A 21,961-nucleotide genomic window follows, 5' to 3' on the forward strand; every position below is an offset into this window, starting at 1 on the left:
TTCTTAGAGCTCTGAGTCACTTTGGCTCCGACCACTAGAGAGACAACATCACAGAGCAAGCAGGTGCTTTGTGGAAGGGGAGAGACTGGGTGACTTAGGTTCACCAGCAGAATGTGTGTGTGAGGCTGACAGGCATCGGGCACGAGCGCCTGTGGGCATGAGCGCCTGTGGGAACATCTTAGTCCTGAGGTTTTTTTCTCTTGTTTTTGTTTTGTTTTGTTTTGTTTAAGTTTTGGTATAAAAAATGAATAAAGAATAGAATGGAGAATTGGACGTGAGTGTGGTAAGACTACGAGTCTCCATGGGTGCATGACATGACAACCCCTTCACCGCTTTGTCCCCCTACAATATGATATAATGGAAGATAGTCTGTACATAGAAATTTATACATTAAAACATGATATAATGAAAGACAGGCCGACGGGCGCCATAGCTGAATGGTTAAAGCGTCGGACTTTCGATCTGAGGGTCCCGGGTTCGAATCACGGTGACGGCGCCTGGTGGGTAAAGGGTGGAGATTTTTACGATCTCCCAGGTCAACATATGTGCAGACCTGCCAGTGCCTGAACCCCTGTAGTGTGTATACGCAAGCAGAAGATCAAATACGCACGTTAAAGATCCTGTAATCAATGTCAGCGTTCGGTGGGTTATGGAAACAAGAACATACCCAGCATGCACACCCCCGAAAGCGGAGTATGGCTGCCTACATGGCGGGGTAAAAACGGTCATACACGTAAAAAGCCCACTCGCGTATATACGAGTGAACATGGGAGTTGAAGCCCACGAACGCAGAAGAAGAAGAAGAAAGACAGGCCATATATAGACATACATCAAAAAATAATACAATGAAAGATTGGTGATGCGTAGAAATACATTAAAAAATAATAATCATAACGTAAGATAGACCCTACACAGTAGGCAAATGATTGAAATCTGAACAGAAAGACAAACAACAAAACAGAACTGCCCAGCAGTGTCTCAGTTTCACAAACTGACTTTTCGTACTGCTGCCTTCTCAGCTTGTGAGCGTGCCATCATCAGTTTGAGACTATAGGTGAACAGTTCAGAGAACCGCAGCAGGTCTAGCATAGTGCCAATCAGGGCGGCTGTGATGACGTAGTTGATGAAGAAGGAACCGTTACTGGGCAAGAATATACACCTGTGGGAGAGAGAGAAAGGAATGATACAGGTATATTTTGAACGTATGTATGTGTTTCTCTGTGTGTGAGAGTAGCAATGCTCTGTATGTGTGTGTGTGTGTGTGTGTGTGTGTGTGTGTGTTTGTGTGTGTGTGTGTGTGTGTGTCTGTGTCTGTGTGGCTGTGTGTGTGTGTGTCTGTGTGTGTGTTTGTGTGTGTGTGTGGCTGTGTGTCTGTGTCTCTGTGTGTCTGTGTCTGTGTGTATACATGCCTGTGTATGTTTCTCTGTGTGTGAGAATAGCAATGCTCTGTATGTATGTGTGTGTGTGTGTGTGTGTGTCTGTGTGTGTGTGTGTGTGTGTGTGTCTGTGTGTGTGTCTGTGTGTGTGGCTGTGTGTGTGTGTGTCTGTGTGTGTGTGTATACATGCCTGTGTATCTGTGTGAGTGCATGTGTGCATACATGTCTGTGTGTCTTTTTTTAATAGGTGTGTACTTGTGTGTGTTTGTTAACAGATGTGTGTGTGCATGGTGTATGGTTATTTGCATGGATGTGTGTGGGCATACATGAGTAAATGCATGTGTGTGTTAGCTTGTATATGAATATGTGCTCATATCCGTTGTGATCAACACAGAAAAAATATTGCTTTCTTTGATCCTTACTTATGACAATGGCTAGCTGCTTGTTGTTGCTGGATACATGTTCAAGCTCCCCAGCATCTACTGTGTAATACTTGCATCACTTCATACACAGGATAGAATAGACAGCTTTCACTTCAAGAGGAAACTAAGCCACAAGCTTCTATGGATTCTCTGGTAAACATTTTTCACATGAAAAAGGATTTGGATCTGTAACTTCAAATCAATTCTTTCTTTCTTTGTTTATATTGATTTACACTATGTTTTTTCCTTTTTTTTATGCTGTCCTGTCAACTACACTGTTTCAGTAATATCACTCACTCCCATGCCACTCACCCAAAGTCCCCCACTATTTTTGTATCAGTTTACATTCTCTTCAGTTTTAGTTTTATTACTTTTGCTCTTCTTCTTATGCACCCATGGGCTGAAACTCCCATGTTTACTTGTATCTGTGAGTGGGATTTTAAAGAAAATATATGGCCATTGTTTTCTCTGCCATTTCCACACCATACTCCATTGCTGGGATTACCTCTGTTGTTTTCATGTTTCAATCAGCAATTAGATATATGTAAACATTAACCACAGAGAATAGGTTAGGTGTTGGGAGTTCTGATCCAGTGTTCACCAGAGATCAGGATCCAAGGCCCCATTTCAACATGGTGCTGTGTCCTTGGGAAAGGCATTTTACTCTGATTTTCATGACTGCAGCCAGGTATGAATCGGTATCTGACTCAAGTCAGGAAAGTTTAAAGTGGCGAATGAGAGAATTGGGCCCCACCAGTGATAAGAAACTCTGGGGAGAGCTGGACAGTACAAGGTCTTCAGAGAAGAAGCCCCCCTCAGTCAAGTGCTTGGGCCCTGAACTCCTTAACTCTACCCAGGTCATGACTCCTGGATGCCCTTGTATTGCCGCCTTTTCTTTTTTCTCTTGGTCCTCAGCAGGTTCGAACCCACACCCAAGAAAGTGAATAGGAATGCACTGGCCCTGTAGCCTTAATGGGCAACAGGACCTTTAACTTCTTTAAACACTAGCTAATACCTTTTTACCCCTCATTTATCTAAAAGAAATATGAAGCTTCAATTTTTCACCCATAATAGATGCCTTGCAGAAGTGACAAACGTTTAAACTTACTGCCATTGTACACGTTTCTCTGCATTGACCACCATCCATTCAAAGAGAGCTTTGGCACTGAAACATGATCAAGGGTTTGTAGGAATTTTAGATGAAAACTAAAATGAAAATTTCAATAACATGACTTGCAAACATGTTGTAACAGGGTGGCAATATTCATAACTTCCATCCCTGAAATCACTTTGACAAATAGAGCTTGATCTGCATAGTCATTCACAAACATTTTTTGTAGATACACACACACTCTCTCTCTCCTTACATGCGTACACAAATACTATTGTGCTGTCACTTATAAACAAGACAAGGGCATGCTAGTTCAAGACAGTGGTTCTCTTGCTCTTGCACACACGTAAACAAAAAGTACTTTGGTACATGCCTACAAACATTTCTGCTGACAGGAACTCTAGAACTGAGATTAACAACCAACTGGTATTCAACCCTGAAGTCAAAATCTTTAAATTGTGAGTCAAATTTTATAGAAATAGTTCCTCAGTAACTTTACACAGCAAGATTTTACAGGAAGGGCACCTAAAATGTCATACAAGTCCATAACTTTATATCTGCCAGAAACTTTGTGAACAGAATCGCCACAAGTCTGATGAACTGAAGAGTTGCAAGCGGTCACCTGGTGAGACCAAGGGAGGGCAGAATGAGCACCATCAGCAGCAGGAAGATGAATGTTTTCCTCATCACCGCATGGTGTTCTGCCGTCCTGCAGGCAAATAATACACACTGTGCACATACCCTGGCACGATACATTTGATAACATAACGAATACTGTTATACATTTTCATGTTTGAAAAGTATGTCCTTAAATATATGCATACACAAAAATCTGTACTTGAACAGACACAGAAACATAATATTTGCATGTATATACATCATGCCTGCAAATATACATACACACATACATACATAAACACACACGCACGCACGCACGCACACACACACACACACACACACACACACACACACACACACACACATCAGAAACAGACAGCCAGACGCAGGAAAGACAGACACAAGATGCTCCTCAAAATCTTATTGATTTATACAAAAGTTTCACTGTTAAAATACCATGTACAATCAAAAATATAGAATTGTTATAACTGCAATTTTGAAAATCAGAAAAAAACAAAAAAATGTCTGATTTACCCTTTTACAAAATATTGATCGATTTTCGCTTTCATATATTTCTTTATTTCAGATTCATTAATCTCTTTAATATCTGTGAGAAGTAGGAAAAACCCAATTGTATTTTCTAGTATCCAACAAGATTTCATCATTGTGCACTGCAGTCAGGATAGAATCAACATGCTTTTTATGTCAACACACATATTCACAAATTTACAGAACATTAGAGTGACGAAGAAAGTGCAGTGCAATCTTTTGAAATTGAGGAACTAACAAACATAACAAGTTGGCTTCTCCCTCCCCCTCCCTCCCCCCTTGCCAACCCCCACCTCCTCCTGTGTTTCATGCTCTGCGTCCCACCTGCCCACCCTCTTTAATGATGATGTTCTATTATTTATTCACCTTTTTTTTTTCTCAAGGCCTGACTAAGCGCGCTGGGTTACGCTGCTGGTCAGGCATCTGCTTGGCAGATGTGGTATAGCGTATATGGATTTGTCCGAATGCAGTGACGCCTCCTTGAGCTACTGAAACTGAACTGAAACTATAATGATGAAACACATCTGTAACAAAGTGGAGGGGGAAAAAACACATTCATTCATATCAAAATTGTTCAGTATTTCAAGAGGTATCAGTTTTAACAAAACTATCACTGATTCAAACATGACTGTGCAAAATAAGGATGTTTTCCTCCTCCACCACTTTCAATTTTTTTCTGCTAAGGCAGAGCAGTACTTTGCACAGAACAGGAATCACACCCCTGCTAGAGTCTGCACCAGTGGGTCACAATGCAGCATATGTAGTGAACTGTCTATTTTTAAACAAAAGTGTTGGTACTTTTTAAAGAACTGTTCATAACATTATGTTGCTGTGGACTTGTAAGTATTTAGAACATCATGTCTTTACCCTGTACCTTCTAATGCAGAAACTATATACATTTTGTATCTGTAAAACCTTTGTCTGAATAAAAAATGTTGGGAAAAATAGGGGGAAAAAAATGGGTAAAAAAAGAATATGTTCACAATGGAATGCAAAACAGTAGTGGGGCCCTCTCTGAAAGCCTGCCTTTATAATGTGTCATTTGCACTTATACTGATGATGGTGAGAATCAAAGGACGAAGGATGTGTTTGAACCCTGGAGAACCTACTTGGTCCAGTGGCCGATGTAGTGCTCGGAGAGGTAGACGACATTGGGCAGCAGGGAGGACAGTGTCAGCAGCAGCAGTGTGGGCAGGAATTGAACCAGCAGAGTGCTCTGCACACAGCACAGCACAGCACAGCACTGCACACAACACAACACAACACAGCACAGCACTGCACACAACACAGCACAGCACTGCACACAACACAGCACAGCACTGCACACAGCACAGCACAGCACTGCACACAACACAACACAGCACAGCACTGCACACAGCACAGCACAGCACACAACACAGCACAGCACAGCACAGCACAGCACTGCACACAACACAACACAGCACAGCACAGCACAGCACAGCACAGCACAGCACAGCACAGCACAGCACTGCACACAACACAGCACAGCACTGCACATAACACAACACAGCACAGCACTGCACACAGCACAGCACAGCACACAACACACAGCACAGCACAGCACAGCACAGCACTGCACACAACACACAGCACAGCACTGCACACAGCACAGCACAGCACACAACACACAGCACAGCACAGCACAGCACAGCACTGCACACAACACAGGACAGCACTGCACACAACACAGCACAGCACTGCACACAACACAACACAGCACAGCACTGCACACAACACAACACAACACAGCACAGCACAGCACAGCACAGCACAGCACTGCACACAGCACACAACACAGCACAGCACTGCACACAACACAGCACTGCACACAACACAGCACAGCACAGCACAGCACAGCACAGCACAGCACAACACAGCACTGCACACAACACAACACAGCACAGCACACAACACAACACAGCACACAACACAGCACTGCACACAACACAACACAACACAGCACACAACACAACACAGCACACAACACAGCACTGCACACAACACAGCACACAACACAGCACACAACACAACACAGCACACAACACAGCACTGCACACAACACAGCACAGCACACAACACAGCACAGCACAGCACAGCACAGCACAGCACAGCACACACAACACAGCACTGCACACAACACAGCACAGCACAGCACAGCACAGCACAGCACAGCACAACACAGCACTGCACACAACACAACACAACACAACACAGCACACAACACAACACAGCACACAACACAGCACTGCACACAACACAGCACTGCACACAACACAGCACTGTACACAACACAGAACAGCACTGCACACAACACAGCACTGCACACAACACAGCACAGCACACAACACAACACAGCACTGCACACAACACAACACAACACAGCACTGCACACAACACAACACAACACAGCACTGCACACAACACAGCACAGCACAGCACAGCACAGCACAACACAACACAACACAACACAACACAACACAACACAGCACTGCACACAACACAGCACAGCACAGCACAGCACAGCACAGCACAGCACAGCACAGCACAGCACAGCACAGCACACAACACAACACAACACAACACAGCACTGCACACAACACAGCACTGCACACAACACAACACAGCACAGCACAGCACAGCACAGCACAGCACAGCACAGCACAGCACGCACTGCACACAGCACAGAACAGCACTGCACACAACACAGCACAGCACTGCACACAACACAGCACGCACTGCACACAACACAGCACAGCACTGCACACAACACAGCACAAACATAACACAGCACAACACTGCACACAACACAGCACAGCACAGCACAGCACAGCACGCACTGCACACAGCACAGAACAGCACTGCACACAACACAGCACAGCACTGCACACAACACAGCACAAACATAACACAGCACAACACTGCACACAACACAGCACAGCACACAACACAGGACAGCACAGCACAGTACACAACACAGCACAGCACAGCACAGCACGCACTGCACTGTCGGTATGGCCGGCAGCTGGTATCTGATATCTGAATAGGTATATGGGCATGTGTATGCACACACACGCACATGCACACATACACACAAATACATGCACATGAACAATTGTAGACATTCATATCTACACAGATGCATGCATATAAAAGTCATGGACACACACACACACACACACACACACACACACACACACATATGTGCACACAGAAACATACTCATACTTGTTGGTCACAAACATTTTCATTACAAACATCTTCACTGAATATGCTGAATATGAAAAATAGGAAATTTTGGGTGGATACAACAACGATATAAATAAAATATCTAGCCACACCCCCAAAATCACATCACACAGCAATAAACCACATGAAGACATGATGGTCACATCATTCCTACATCACAAAGTAGAAATAAATATATTCAGGTTTTTTTGCTTGTTTGTTTTATTCTATGTTCTACCTTTTGAATGCCCAAGAAAAAAACGTACAATGTATCATCTTGTGTTTAGTATTCCAGTCCTCACCTTAATTGGTCAGTAGAATCATTTTGTGTTCTTCAAGAGTTCATTAAACTTTATTCCTCACATACAGTCACTGTTTTCCACGAGCTTCGGTAAGAGCAAAAATTAAGGCAGTTGCATATTGTGTAATCAAATATCTAACGCCGAATCTGACCTCATTGAAGATTTCTGTTGTATATGAAAAAGTGCTGCTTTCAGTGTACTAATATCTAATGCCAAAGACATTATTTAAAAAAATTGTGTAATATCAAAAAGATTTACTATGATGGTGCTTGTGCAATGCTCTTACTTGCCTTCTTCATCCTCTCCCCTACCCCACCATGAATTATGTGAGTGTTTTTTCACACTGGGGTAAAAGCAGTTTTTTTCAATTACCATTTCTTCAAACAAACAACAAAAATGTGTTGTTTTTTTTCTTGTCATGAGCCTGAAGGAAAATCTCTGCACACTATACACTTCAGACATATTCAGACAATTGATTTCAGACAATTGATTAATTGATTGACTGGCTGATTGATTGACTCATTGATCTGACACTGAACTGCTTTATTGTGCACTGTTCAACGCTAAAAAAATACCTATCAACCACTTCAGTGCATAGCTTACATGGAGCTGTTTTACTGTGCACTATTCAACACTCCAAAACCCCATCAAACACTTCAGAGTGTATCTCACATGAAGCTGCTCCCCTGGCTTGCGGAGGTCGATGTTGAGGAGGTCCAGGGTGTGGAGGAACATGATAGGGGTGGTGAGGAAGAACAGCACGATGATCAGGAAGCCGTTGATGCACACAGCTCGCGTCCACCACTTCCAATTGGGCACTGCAAGGTTCTCCCTGCGTGGACGCACACACAGGAATCCATTACTTGAGGCTGAGGTGGTGTGGGGTGATGTGGAGTGTGTGGATGGGGGTAGTGGGTGGTGGGTAGGTGGGTGGATGGTGGGTGTGTGTGGGTGGGATGGTGTGGGGGTGTAGTGTGGGTGGGATAGTGGTGTGGTGTGGTGTGGATGTGGTGGGATAGTGGTGTGGTGTGGTGTGGTGTGGGTGATGTGGGTGGGATAGTGGTGTGGGGGGTGTGTGGGTGGGTGTAGGTGGTTGGGTGGGATAGTGGTGTGGGGTGGGGTGAGGTGATGTGGGTGGGTGTGGTGTGGTGGATAGTGTGGTGGGTGGGTGTGTGGTGGGATAGTGGTGTGGGGTGGGGTGGGTGATGTGGGTGGGATAGTGGTGTGTGGGTGGGGTGAGGTGATGTGGGTGGGATAGTGGTGGTGGTGGTGGTGTAGTGTGGTGGTGGGTGGGATAGTGGTGTTGGGTGTGGTGAGTGAGGTGATGGTGGGTGGTGGTATTGTGGGGTGGTGTGTGGGTGGTGAGGTGATGTGGTGGGATAGTGGTGGGTGGTGTGGTGTTGTGGGGTGGAATAGTGGGGTGGTGTGGAGTGGGGGTGATGTGGGTGGGATAGTGGTGTGGGGTGGTATGAGGTGGTGTGGTGTGGGTGGGATAGTGGGGTGGTGTGGTGTGGGTGGGATAGTGGGGTGGTGTGGAGTGGGGTGATGTGGGTGGGATAGTGGTGTGGGGTGGTGTGCGGTGGTGTAGTGTGGGTGGGATAGTGGGGTGGTGTGGTGTGGTGTGAGGTGATGTGGGTGGGATAGTAGTGGGTGGTGTAGTGTGGGTGGGATAGTGGTGTGGGGTGGTGTGCGGTGGTGTAGTGTGGGTGGGATAGTGGGGTGGTGTGGTGTGGTGTGAGGTGATGTGGGTGGGATAGTGGTGGGTGGTGTAGTGTGGGTGGGATAGTGGTGTGGGGTGGTGTGGGGTGGTGTAGTGTGGGTGGGATAGTGGTGTGGTGTGGTGTGAGGTGATGTGGGTGGGATAGTGGTGTGGGGTGGTGTGCGGTGGTGTAGTGTGGGTGGGATAGTGGTGTGGTGTGGTGTGGTGTGAGGTGATGTGGGTGGGATAGTGGTGGGTGGTGTAGTGTGGGTGGGATAGTGGTGTGGGGTGGGGTGGTGTGGTGTGGTGTGGGTGGGTGGGATGGGGTAGTGGAGTGATGGCCTAAAGGTAACGCATACACCTGGGAAGCGAGAGAATCTAAGCATGCTGGTTCGAATCACGGCTCAGCCACCGATATTTCCTCCCCCTCCACTAGACCTTGAGTGGTGGTCTGGACGCTTGTCATTCAAATGAGATGATAAACCAAGGTCCCATGTGCAGCATTCACTTAGCGCATGTAAAAGAACCCATGGCAACAAAAGGGCTGTTCCAGGCAAAATTCTGTAAAAAAATCCACTTCGATAGGAAAAACAAATAAAACTACGTGCAGGAAAAAAAAAAAAAAAAGGGTGGTGCTGTAGTGTAGCAATGCACTCTCCCTGGGGAGAGCAGCCCGAATTTCACACAGAGATATCTGTTGTAACAAAAAGAGAAATGCAGTGGTGTATTGTGGTGTGGGATGGTGTGGGGTGGTGTGGGGTGGTGTGGGGTGATGCGGGGTGGATTGTGTAGTGTGGTGTGGGATGGGTGGTATATTATGGTGTGGGTGGGATGGGGTGGTTGATGTGGGATGCAGTGATGTGGGGTGGTGTGGGGGTGATGTGGGGTGGTGTGGGGGTGATGTGGGGTGGTGTGGGGGTGATGTGGCATGGGGTGGGTTGGTATGGAGGTTGGGAGGTGTGGGGTGGGGTGAGGTTGTTGTGATCATGGTGCTAATGAAGTATTCTTTTTGTCTGGCAGTGTTTTGTTGGTTATTTATGATGTGCTGTGGTGTAGCATGTTGAACTACAATACATAAGCGTTGTGATGTGTTTGCATGACCCTGCACTACAATGCATGGTGTGTATTGCATTGTTCTGCAATGTAATCCACTGCATTATGCTCTTTTGCATGGATTGCACTGAGATGCATTGCAATGCATCTACTTTAACATCACTCCTTGGAATGAGCATGTCATGTGTGTGTGCGTGTGTGTGCGCGTGCGCGCGTGTGTGTGCGCGCGCGCGTGTGTGCGCACGCGTATGCGAACATGTGTGTGATTGTGTGAGTGTGTGTGTGTGTGTGTATTCCCATATGCATGCATGGATGTGTGTGCATAAGTAGGTGGATGCATGTATTCATACCAAAGAGACCATGTTACTGTCTCGACTAATTCTAGATATAGATACTTCTCCATAATCTACAGAACAAGGAACAGGAGCTGACTGACCAGTTGATGTTCTCTGGGGATGGAGCAAAGTGGACACGCCAGTCCTGAACATGGAGGTCACTGTAGATCCTGGACAGCTGAGGATTGTGAGAGCCTTTGCAGTTATGGCTGAAGTCTGCTCGAATCCTAAAGCAAAAAAAAAAAAAAAAAAAGGAATTGTACATGCACATTTCAGATACAGACAAGACAGAGACAGATACATATTCATGCATGCTCATGTACACACACACACACACACACACACACACACACACACACACACACACACACACACACTTGTGTATGATGATACAAACATTTATATTCAAAAAGAGGATGTCTCACACACAAAAAATCCACAAACACACACATGCACACACACAAACACACACACACCAACACACACACACATACACTAACACACACACACCTTCTCACACCCACACACCCACACACATCTGATCAATAAACACACGCATACACATTAATAAACACACACAGACACAAATGCACACACCCATACACACAAACACTCCCACCACCCCACCCTCACATACACTAACACGCACATACACTGTGACACACCAACCTCTGTGCCTGTAAATCTGACTCAGTGGTGATGAAGGCGATGCCGATAGGATCCCGGTAAGCAGTCACTCTCTCCTCGTCACACAGCCTCAGCAACTCCGCCTCCTCGTTCATGTAAAATGTGATGGCGTCCACCTTCAGGGACCACACATGAATGATAGCATGATAGTCAGTCATGTCTGACTATGACCACACACACACACACACACACTCACACATATGAACACATGAACACATGCACACACAAATGTGGGCAAACACACATACACAAACATATGCAACAATAACAACAACAACAACAATAAAAACACATACACACACACACAAATACATACTCACAAACACATGCTAACACACACACACACACACACATACAAAATCATGTAATCCTCCACTCTGTCCCCACCAACACACACACACACACACACACACACACACACACACACACACACACACAAACACACACACACACACACACACACACACACACACACACACATACACACACACATACACACACACACACACACACACACACACAAACACACACACACACACACACACACACACACACACACACACACACACACACACACACACACACAAACACACACACACACACACACACACACACACACACACACACACACACCACAAAGACTGACACACACACAGACAAACAGAACCAGCCAGACCTGCTGACATCCACAACAAGCGCTGCAGGCCAGCTGTCCACACATGTAGGGGAACATCATGGGACGTTTGCCAAACTTGCGCAGCTCCTCTTCCGAGTACACCCGCGCCTCTGTGGCTATCTGTCTGTTGGCCAAGAACCACACATTGAACACAGTCTAAAATTTGCATGTGATAATTGAAAAATATGTATTCTTACACTCACACACTTTCACACAAGATACTCCACAACTCCACTTTCCCATAAAAACAAAAACTAAATATTAACTTTTTTTTTGTTTGGCCATTGTTATTCAAACACACACACACACACACACACACACACACACACACATAAGGGAAGACAGACACACGCCAACAAAGACATGTTGGGACTGACCGTTTCCTATCCAAGTTGACCAGGTCAGTGATGTTGTAAGCAAACTGGACGTCAGTAATGACCACCTCCGGGTATGCCTCCCTGCAAACATGGGTCACACTCCACTGTTTGATGTATGTATGGTCAAACAACAGTAATAAGGGGCAAGAACATCAAGCCATAGTGTTTTAAGGCTCATCTGATACAAAATAAATACATACAGCATATCTACTACTGTACACTTGAGCTTCATATGGAAAAGTCACCATTTAGAACTGTGGCCAGTATCTACCACTAACTCAGTACATAACAAAGTCAACTGACAAAGTCCCAGGAAAAAAAATTAAAACAATCAAATCAGTGAATAGGTAGAAATCACTGGAGCAAACACAACAAAGGAGCCAAAGATGGCTGTTGCCACAACACGAACATAGGGAGATCGTACTGCTTCAGAATAAAAAAGACATTTTAGAAGTCTTTTGCACAGGAGTCACTGATATATTCTTGCTGAAAGAAGTAAGCTGACAACTTAACTCTCTCCATACGAACGGCGAAAGAGACGACGTTAACAGCGTTTTACCCCAATTACCATCATCAAAATATTGCAAGCGGAAGGCTCTTATACTGAAGAGGTGAATGTTGACAAAGAATACCACAATTCTGGCGAAAGAAGCTAAAGGTTGGGTCATTCAGACACCCAGTGGACATCCGAGGGGTCTGTGTAGAGGAGAAGAGAGGACTGGCCGTACTGAGTGAGTTAATCAGGATGGTGGTGAGATGACCCACAGGAGAGGACGTTGTTTCCTTAAAACATTTTATTGTTACATGAAGAAAGTCTAAAAAAATAATAAAATAAAAAAAAGGAACCCACCAAGAAACAAAAAACCAACCAAACAAAAACTGTGTGTTGTGAAATAAGACTTAGTTTCATGAGCGACCTCAAATAAGTCCTTTCTCTGGGATGGTAATACGTGGAAATGACAGTGGAGATAAAACAAAACATAAAGAATTATACATATTTTTCAGTAGAAAAAAAGCAAAGATGGGCAGAGAAGTGTTATGCATGTGTGTGTATGTGTGTGAATTTATTTGCTTATTTATCATCATTGTTGTCTTTTTTAATTATTTATTTTATTATTATTATTATCATTATTATTATCATTATCATTATTATTATTGTTATTATTATTATTACTTTTATTATTATTTATTTATTTATCATTGTTGTCTTTTTTAATCATTTATTTTATTATTATTATTATTATTATTATCATTATTATTACTTTTATTATTATTTATTTATTTATTTATTTATGTATGCTTATTGTTATTACTTCATCAAGCTTTGCGCCTTATACATATTATTATTATTAGCAGTAGTTCTTTTTTATGTATTTATCTATTATTTATTTACCCTTTTTTTTCTTTTTTTTTTCTCAAGGCCTGACTTAGCGCGTTGGGTTACGCTGCTGTTTCAGGCATCTGCTTGGCAGATGTGGTGTAGCATATATGGATTTGTCCGAACACAGTGATGCCTCCTTGAGCTACTGAAACTGAAACAGAAACAGAGAAGTGAGAATCTTCAATCTTCAAATTGGAAGGTCAGCCGTCATTACTGACTATTAATGACCTGTGTGCGCAGAGGCGTCAAAAAAACCAAAACAAAACAAAAAACAAAAAAACCTAATCAGAACCTTAGTAGACCTATCTTCCTACTGGAGGGGGTAACAGTGAGAAAGAACATATATACATATTCCCTCCCACCGTCACTCGCAGCGTCCCTCCTAAAAAAAAAAAAAATTTTTTAAAGGGGACTAAACTGTGATCTTGTTCAACTCCCTCTTGAAAGCTACCAAGGAGGGAGCCTCTGCTGCTGTTGCAGGCAGGGAGTTCCAGGCAGGGATGGTTGATGGGAAAAAACTGTATTTATAAGGGTCAGAAGAGGAACTAAGATGGACAATCTTGTGTCAATGATTTGATCTTGTTTTGCTGGATCCTTTCTTGAAAAATTTGTCTGCAGGGATGTCTACAATGCCACTGACCATTTTATACATTAGGGTTAGCCTTTGTCTGTTCTGCCGTGATGTGAGGGATTCCCATCCTAGTTCTTGCAGCATGGATGTTACACTGCTGGTCCACCCATAGTCGTTGTGTACATAATGTGCTGCTCTTCTTTGCACCATTTTAATCTTGTTCTTTTGGCATTCTTTGTACGGACTCGAGACTTTATTCTTGTATACCAACCTAACTTGGCCTAGTTGGTAAGAATTTTTTAATTTTTTTGCTTTAGGTTAGAGTTTCAGAAAATTTTATGTTTATAATTTTGTGAATAATAGTATTGTTGGGACTACAGTGTGTTGAGGAAGGATGAAAATAGTACCTTGGGCATCTTCTTAGAGCTCTGAGTCATTTTGGCTCCAACCACTGGAGAGACAACATCACAGAGCAAGCAGGTGCCTTGTGGAAAGGAGAAGTTCACCGGCAGAATGTGTGTGAGGCTGACAGGCAGCAGGCACAAGTGCCTGTGGGAACATCTTAGTCCTGAGGTGTTTTTTTTAGAGGTTTTTTTGTTTGTTTGTTTTGTGTGTTTTTTTGCTAAGTTTTGGTATGAAATTGAATAAAAAAAATTGAATGGAGAATTGGACGTGAGAGTGGTACGAGTCTACATGGGTGCATGACACAACAACCCTTCACCACCTCGTCCCCCTACACATGTCATCATTTTCACACATTCCCTGAATAATCCATGGTGAGAAACAGGAGTCTAATTTGACAACCCACAGGTTTTCACAGACTTTCTCTATTTGTCAGCCTTAGAGACTCAGCAGTCATCTTTTGCTTTATCACTTTTCAATTACTGACATCTTTCCTATATTTCAGTGATACTTACAGTTTTGTGTGCAGCCACATATGTTTGGCATATGTAAGTGCATGTTGTGTGCATGCACACGGAATGTGTGTAATTGCACTCACTGGAAATGAAGACGGAGAGTTTCTTCAAAGCACTTGTTCTGTGGGATGTTGGAGATCATCAGAGTTCTGGACACCTGTGGAAATAAATCATCTTACAAATCAATGACGTGCTGTTTTGCTAAACTTTCACCACTGTGTAACCTCCACACTTTGGATCACAGTTCTCAGTTACACACCTGTTTGTCATGTTGTACATGGGAGTAGCAACCCAGGAAGAAGGCAGTTTTGTTTCAGAATAAAATCAGTTTTGCTTTGTTCAAAGCATTATGTTTTATCATAAACTGGTTACCTGGTTTAGAAAGCAGTATAGCTGCACTGTTTCCAAGTAATTCTTATAAAAGGTTTTATGTTCATTTTTGTTTCTTGTCATTTAATTTCTAGAGAGAAGGTGTTATCTTTTCCTTCTTCATATTTGATAATGAAAGTCTAATATTTTGCACACAGAAATCAAAATCTCCCCAAGAATCCCTCAAACCTGTCCACTCCCCAGTCTCCCATACACAACCACATACATGCTCATGCTGTTGTGATTCACACACCATTATCAGTCTGTAGCAACTATCAATGTTGGATCTTCAGAAGACAATACAGTATACATCTTCTTTTTTTTTAAAACTCTTTTTGGTACAATCACTCTTGTGTGACTCTACACCCTACCTATACCATATAAACCACATATCCTCTGCAACATAGCAACACCCTTGCAACGGGGCATAATTCACCCAACCCTTGTGTCCCATTAACAGAACAGACAAATAAACCTCCAGGTAATCATGTATACACAGATTAGTAACCCTTGTGTCCCATTAACAGAACAGACAAATAAACCTCCAGGTAATCATATATACACAGATTAGTAACCCTTGTGTCCCATTAACAGAACAGACAAATAAACCTCCAGGTAATCATGTATACACAGATTAGTTTTCATTATGAACTGTTAGCTTGCTTGTGCTCCTATCTCAAGGCCTGACCAGCATGTTGGGTCTACGCACAAGTCAGGCATCTGTCCACTTTCCTTTTATTTTTCTAATACTTTTTTTTTTTTTTAAACAAAAGATGTGGTAGTAATGTGTATGGATCAGTCCACAACTGCTCCTGCCACTGTGTGATGTGTTGAAATAAATTTCCGTTGAGTGTCCCAGAACAGAAGTTTATGTTACCTTCATGTGTGAAAAAAAATGACCAAGGATGGAAATTTCCATTCGCATTATTGTAAGAATTGTCCAATCACAAAATCATTGAATTCATGTGGCATTATTATAACTGGATAGTCAGTTCTTTTTTGTTCATTTTTTTTTTCAGAAAAGTATTGGTTACATTTTTTTTTCAAAAGTCTGCATAATTAAAAAAAAAAATGTTTTTTTATTAATCTCCCTGACCAAAAAATCCCATAGCAAGTAGCTGTCACTGAACATAAAATAGGCGTGACACTGAAAAGGTTAAACCAGCATACTACAAATAACTCTGGTTCCTGCACTACAGCCAAGAACACCTGCACACTGACCTGTTCATCTATCACAATGTGACATTGTTTAAACCAGCACAATACAACTGGTTCCTGCACTACAGCCAGGAACACCTGCACACTGACCTGTTCATCTATCACAATGTGACATTGTTTAAACCAGCACAATACAACTGGTTCCTGCACTACAGCCAGGAACACCTGCACACTGACCTGTTCATCCTCCTCCACATCCAGGTTGGTGTGGAAGTGATGCAGGACACAAATGATGATGACCAGGTACAGCACAGAGAACAGGGAGTGTACCCACAGCAAGGGGGACCTGCACAGAAAGGCTTCACAATGTACGTTGAAATGAGTTTCAGTTTCAGTTTCAGTTTCTCACGGAGGTGTCACTACGTTCGGGCAAATCCATACACACTACACCACATCTGCCTGAACAGCAGCATAACCCAAACGCGCTTGATCAGGCTTTGAGATCATGCATATGTATTTGTATACCTATCAGAGTGGATTTCTTCTACAGCATTTTGCCCAAGGACAACACTTTTGTTGTCATGGGTTCTTTTTCAGTGCACCAAATGAATGCTACACACAGAACCTCGGTTTATTGTCTCATCCGAACCACCAGATGCTCTGTTCTTCTTCTTCTTCTTCTTCTTCTGCGTTCATGGGCTGCAACTCCCACGTTCACTCGTATGTACACGAGTGGGCTTTTTGGTGTATGACTGTTTTTACCCCGCCATGTAGGCAGCCATACTCCGCTTTCGGGGGTGATGCTCTGTTCAATTTTCCAGTCAAAACTGGAAGAAAGGGCGATAGCAGGATTCCAACCCAGACCCTCACAGAGTCTATGCTGTCAGATAAGCATCTTTTTTGCAACATTCCTCCTGAACTGAGAAACAAGCTAACGCACCACAACCTGTAAAGAAATGCTTTTTTAATGGACAGCATAACAGACAGATGAATTTTATGTCTTGTCACACATCACAACATGTAAAAAATGCTTTTAATTGACAGCGTAACAAGAACAGATGAATTTTCTGTGTTTTTACAACCACAGCATGTAAAAATGCTTTTAATGGACAGCATAACATGGACAGGTGAATTTTCTGTGTTTTTACAACCACAACATGTAAAAATATGCTTTTTAATGGACAGCGTAACACAGACAGATGAATTTTATGTCTTGTCACACACCATAACATGTAAAAAATGCTTTTAATGGACAGCATAACATGGACTGGTGAATTTTGTTTTGCACGTCACACACCACAACATTTAAAGAAATGCTTTTACAGGACAACGTAAAACGGACAGGTGAATTTTGTTGCACGTCACACACCACAATGTGTAAAGAAATGCTTTTTGGTGGACAGTGGAACATGAACAGATGAATTTGTTCCTTGTCACACACCACAACATCTAAAAAATGCTTCTAACGGACATGTGAGAGGACAATAAATTGGCCTCTCATGTGCAGCAGGAATGTTTGGAACTTCACAGAATTCCATTATTTTATCTGTTGAAAAATTCCACGGATAGCTCGCTCATTTGCTGCAAGTTCCTTCAAACTGAAAGTAATTCCTTTTTTATGCTTTCTTTAATACAGCATGTTTTGATGATAAAAATTTAATTTTGTGTAATCATTATCAATTTGCCATGGTCATGTTGACATGGCAGATATTATTTTGCTTTATTGATATTATTTCACCATGATCATGTGGACATGGTTGATGCTGTTTCTTGATTTTTCTATTGTTTTACCATGATCATGCGGACATGGTAATATTTGTTTAATCACCTTTAATTTGCAATGATCATGTGGACATGGTAGATGTTGTTCTTGCTTTTATAATGTTTTGCCATGATCATGTGGACAGGGTAATAATTTCCTTTGTTTAGTCACCATTAATTTGCCATGATCATGTGGACATGGTGTACCCTTTCGTTTCACTGCTATTAATTTTGCTTTTTTTGTTTCTTTTCTTTCAGGTTTTTCTGTGTGTTTTCTTTCGCTACATTTTGGTATGAAAATGAATAAAAAAAATGAATGGAGAATTGGACATGAGAGTGGTACGAGTCTACATGGGTGCATGACACAACAACCCTTCACCACCTTGTCCCCCTACAGACAGCAAATCATGGACAGGTGAATTTTGTTCCTTGTCACACACCACAACGTGTAAAGAAATGCTTTTACAGGACAGCGTAAAATGGACAGGTGAATTTAGTTCCTTGCAACACACCACAATGTGTAAATAAATGCTTTTTGATGGACAGCGGAACATGGACAGGTGAATTTCTTCCTTGTCACACACCACAACATCTAAAAAATGCTTCTAATGGACAGCATAACATGGACAGGTGAATTTTGTTGCATGTCACACACCACAACGTGTAAAGAAATGCTTTTAATGGACAAGTGAATTTTGTGCCTTGTCACACACCACAATGTGTAAAGAAATGTTTTTAATGGACAGCATAATACGGACAGGTGATTTTTGTGCCTTGTCCAGTGGTAAACTGTCAGCACAATATAACATGTCAATTTTCCACACACAAAAAAAGTCTTCTTCACACATAAATTCTTCTTTTTCTTCCTTGTTTATGAGTTGTAAACTCCCATAAATTTTCCACACAGTCTTTTTCAGACAGAAATTATTCATCTTCTCTGATTATGGGCTGTTTATTCCCATGTTCACTGGTATCAATGATTGGGCTTTTGCTGCTGTTTTTAACCAAGCCATGCAGGTAGCCATACTTTTCAGGGGTGTGCATGCCAAGTACATTCATGTTTCCATGATCCATTCAATGCTGATATGGATTACAGTAACTTTCACATGCATATCTGATTTTCCATGTAAATATGATGCGGATCAAAGCACTGGCAGACCTATCAAAATAAGCATCTAAAAGCCCAAGAGAGTTAAGTGCTCAATGATTCTGTAATACTTACTCAGAATCCAGGTTTCCGATGGTAGTGTGACCAAATTCTGTGGCATTTCCCACTGCAACAAAGAAATAAAGAAATACAACCAGTTTAAACAGCTAACACACTATTTGGAAATACTCTGAAGGACTGAAGTATAATGAAGAGTTTTATTTTTAATCCTGTGTGGTGAGGCCAATCCTACACTGTGCAACAGAGATTTATTTAGGCTTGAGACAGACCAAACAACAGGACTGTGTTTACAGAGCTGAATCAAACCTTAGCTCAGTGACACTAGCCACAATGCCACAGCATCTGCTTTTCTTCACACTTCTGCCTTTGGGGTTCTTCTCTTACTGTCTTTTTCCACATTTCTGTTTTACTGTTAAGCCTGATTTTGTGAGCTGCAAGACAAACATTTTACAACAAATAACACCACCAATTAAAGAGTTCTACTTGACTGCAACTGAAAGTAGTTTCATTTGAATAAAAAAAAGATAGACGAAAGACAGGGAAAATATGTTGCATAACATCATGGGAGAAATGAATCAAGAGACAAGGAAATATTTGACATAATATCTTGGTAATACCTTCTTCTTGAGGACAAGATGGAATAAAACGAAATGACATTACAGAACAAAACCAGACCAGATCTGACAAAAGATTGCAATACGTACGAAGATTCCCCTGAAAGTTGATGGGTAGGATGACGACAATGGAGATGACAGTGATGATCAAGGAATAAACAAGAAGGTAACGCTGGAACGACAGGTACTGCACAGCATCTCGTCCACACTTTCGTAAAATGTCACTGTCTCTGCACATTTACATTAAAGAGAACTGATTTTCACAAACAAAGGGGTTGTATTCCCTGTCTCTGCTAACAAAAAGATAAAACAAATCTCAAATAGTGGAAATCTGGTGATGATTTCAGGAACAAGACTGTGCGGAACATTACTGCAGTTTATTTTGAAATTTGATTTTCTTTCTTTTGGACAGAACAATGTTTTTTCTTCTCTAATCTGAAATCTAAACATTTCTTCCACTTTTGTACTTTGAATCTGGTAATCTGAGAGCGTATTTCATCAGTCAGAAAAATTTATGCTTCCATGCAAGTAATACATTGGTGGAAAGCCATCTGATTCTTTGTTTGAATAAATGCTGTTGTCAAAACCTAATTTCATGATTAGTTATATGTTATGCAGAAATCCAAAAAATAAAAATAAAAATAAAAAATAAATAAAAAACAAACTTGTTACACTTCTCAAATAGCCTATAAACAGCAAAGATGCATATTAGCATGTGTCTGTGTTGCAGCCAATTTCATCTGATGTTACCAAATATGGATCAGCACAAATCAGACCAACAAAAAAGCCATCATCTTCACAGCTTTGCCAATGTTGTAATGACTGGAATGTTCAAAACATAGTCATAGTATCAACAAAATAAGTCCATTCAGTAATGATGTTTTTGATGCATGTCTGTTGTTGATACATGTGTGATAACTAAAACAACAGAAATGAGTTACTAGGCAGGTAGGCAGGGGGGACAGAAATAAAACTTGTTTCTGATCAAGCAGCTTTGCTTATATTCTTCAAGAAACAATCAATTGTTTGTGATTTCCAAATTAGAACTCTACACCCTTACTTTACAAAATGCTTACATTCCCATACTGTCACAATCCACAAAAAGTCAATAATCATTTGATTCAGATGTGACTGTGACATGCAGGAAACAAATAACACAATAATATCCACTGTTACACCTAACATCATTCCCAACAATGAACATGTTCATCTAAATGACCCTGGAATCTGATCACAAAACATTCATTAATGAAAACAATATATATCCAAGTAATGTACATGTGTAACTGACAAAAGTTTACACTCATATGCGAAATGACAAACAAAGGCAGAAACAAAATACTAAAATGATACTCACTTTAATTTGATAAAGGCTATAATCCACTTGAATATGCCCTGTAGGAAACGAATATTTTTCAATCCATAAATATTTGACACATACCAGTACAGTCTTACCATGACATTGTACAAAAGTTTGTAACACTTGATTGATTGATATGGATACTCATCCTTGTTCAGAAACTAACCTCTAAGTGCTTTACAAACACAGTCATTTGCACAACAGGCTGCCT

The 21,961-nt window shown here is 41.9% G+C and overlaps 1 protein-coding gene and 1 non-coding gene across 5 annotated transcripts in view; one reads left to right on the top strand and one right to left on the bottom strand.

The window, feature by feature from the left end:
* LOC143296459 (osmosensitive cation channel TMEM63C-like) overlaps window positions 1-21,961 on the bottom strand; it is a 49,249-nt gene that overhangs the window by 11,170 nt on the left and 16,118 nt on the right. For all 4 annotated transcript variants that reach the window (XM_076608402.1, XM_076608405.1, XM_076608403.1 and 1 more), the window contains 14 exons: window positions 21,748-21,785; window positions 20,481-20,620; window positions 19,831-19,882; window positions 17,085-17,193; window positions 15,404-15,477; window positions 12,452-12,532; window positions 12,075-12,198; window positions 11,381-11,514; window positions 10,813-10,938; window positions 8,297-8,456; window positions 5,186-5,292; window positions 3,532-3,618; window positions 2,907-2,963; window positions 997-1,159 (listed from right to left, as the gene is read on the bottom strand). In XM_076608402.1, the coding sequence (XP_076464517.1) occupies window positions 997-1,159; window positions 2,907-2,963; window positions 3,532-3,618; window positions 5,186-5,292; window positions 8,297-8,456; window positions 10,813-10,938; window positions 11,381-11,514; window positions 12,075-12,198; window positions 12,452-12,532; window positions 15,404-15,477; window positions 17,085-17,193; window positions 19,831-19,882; window positions 20,481-20,620; window positions 21,748-21,785 (1,452 nt within the window). The remainder of the gene's footprint in view (window positions 1-996; window positions 1,160-2,906; window positions 2,964-3,531; window positions 3,619-5,185; window positions 5,293-8,296; window positions 8,457-10,812; window positions 10,939-11,380; window positions 11,515-12,074; window positions 12,199-12,451; window positions 12,533-15,403; window positions 15,478-17,084; window positions 17,194-19,830; window positions 19,883-20,480; window positions 20,621-21,747; window positions 21,786-21,961) is intronic.
* Trnae-uuc (transfer RNA glutamic acid (anticodon UUC)) lies at window positions 424-499 on the top strand. Its single transcript has one exon. It is a non-coding gene; the product is annotated as a tRNA-Glu (tRNA).

The sequence above is a fragment of the Babylonia areolata genome, chromosome 21 (assembly GCF_041734735.1).
Source record: "Babylonia areolata isolate BAREFJ2019XMU chromosome 21, ASM4173473v1, whole genome shotgun sequence".
Taxonomy (NCBI): domain Eukaryota; kingdom Metazoa; phylum Mollusca; class Gastropoda; order Neogastropoda; family Buccinidae; genus Babylonia; species Babylonia areolata.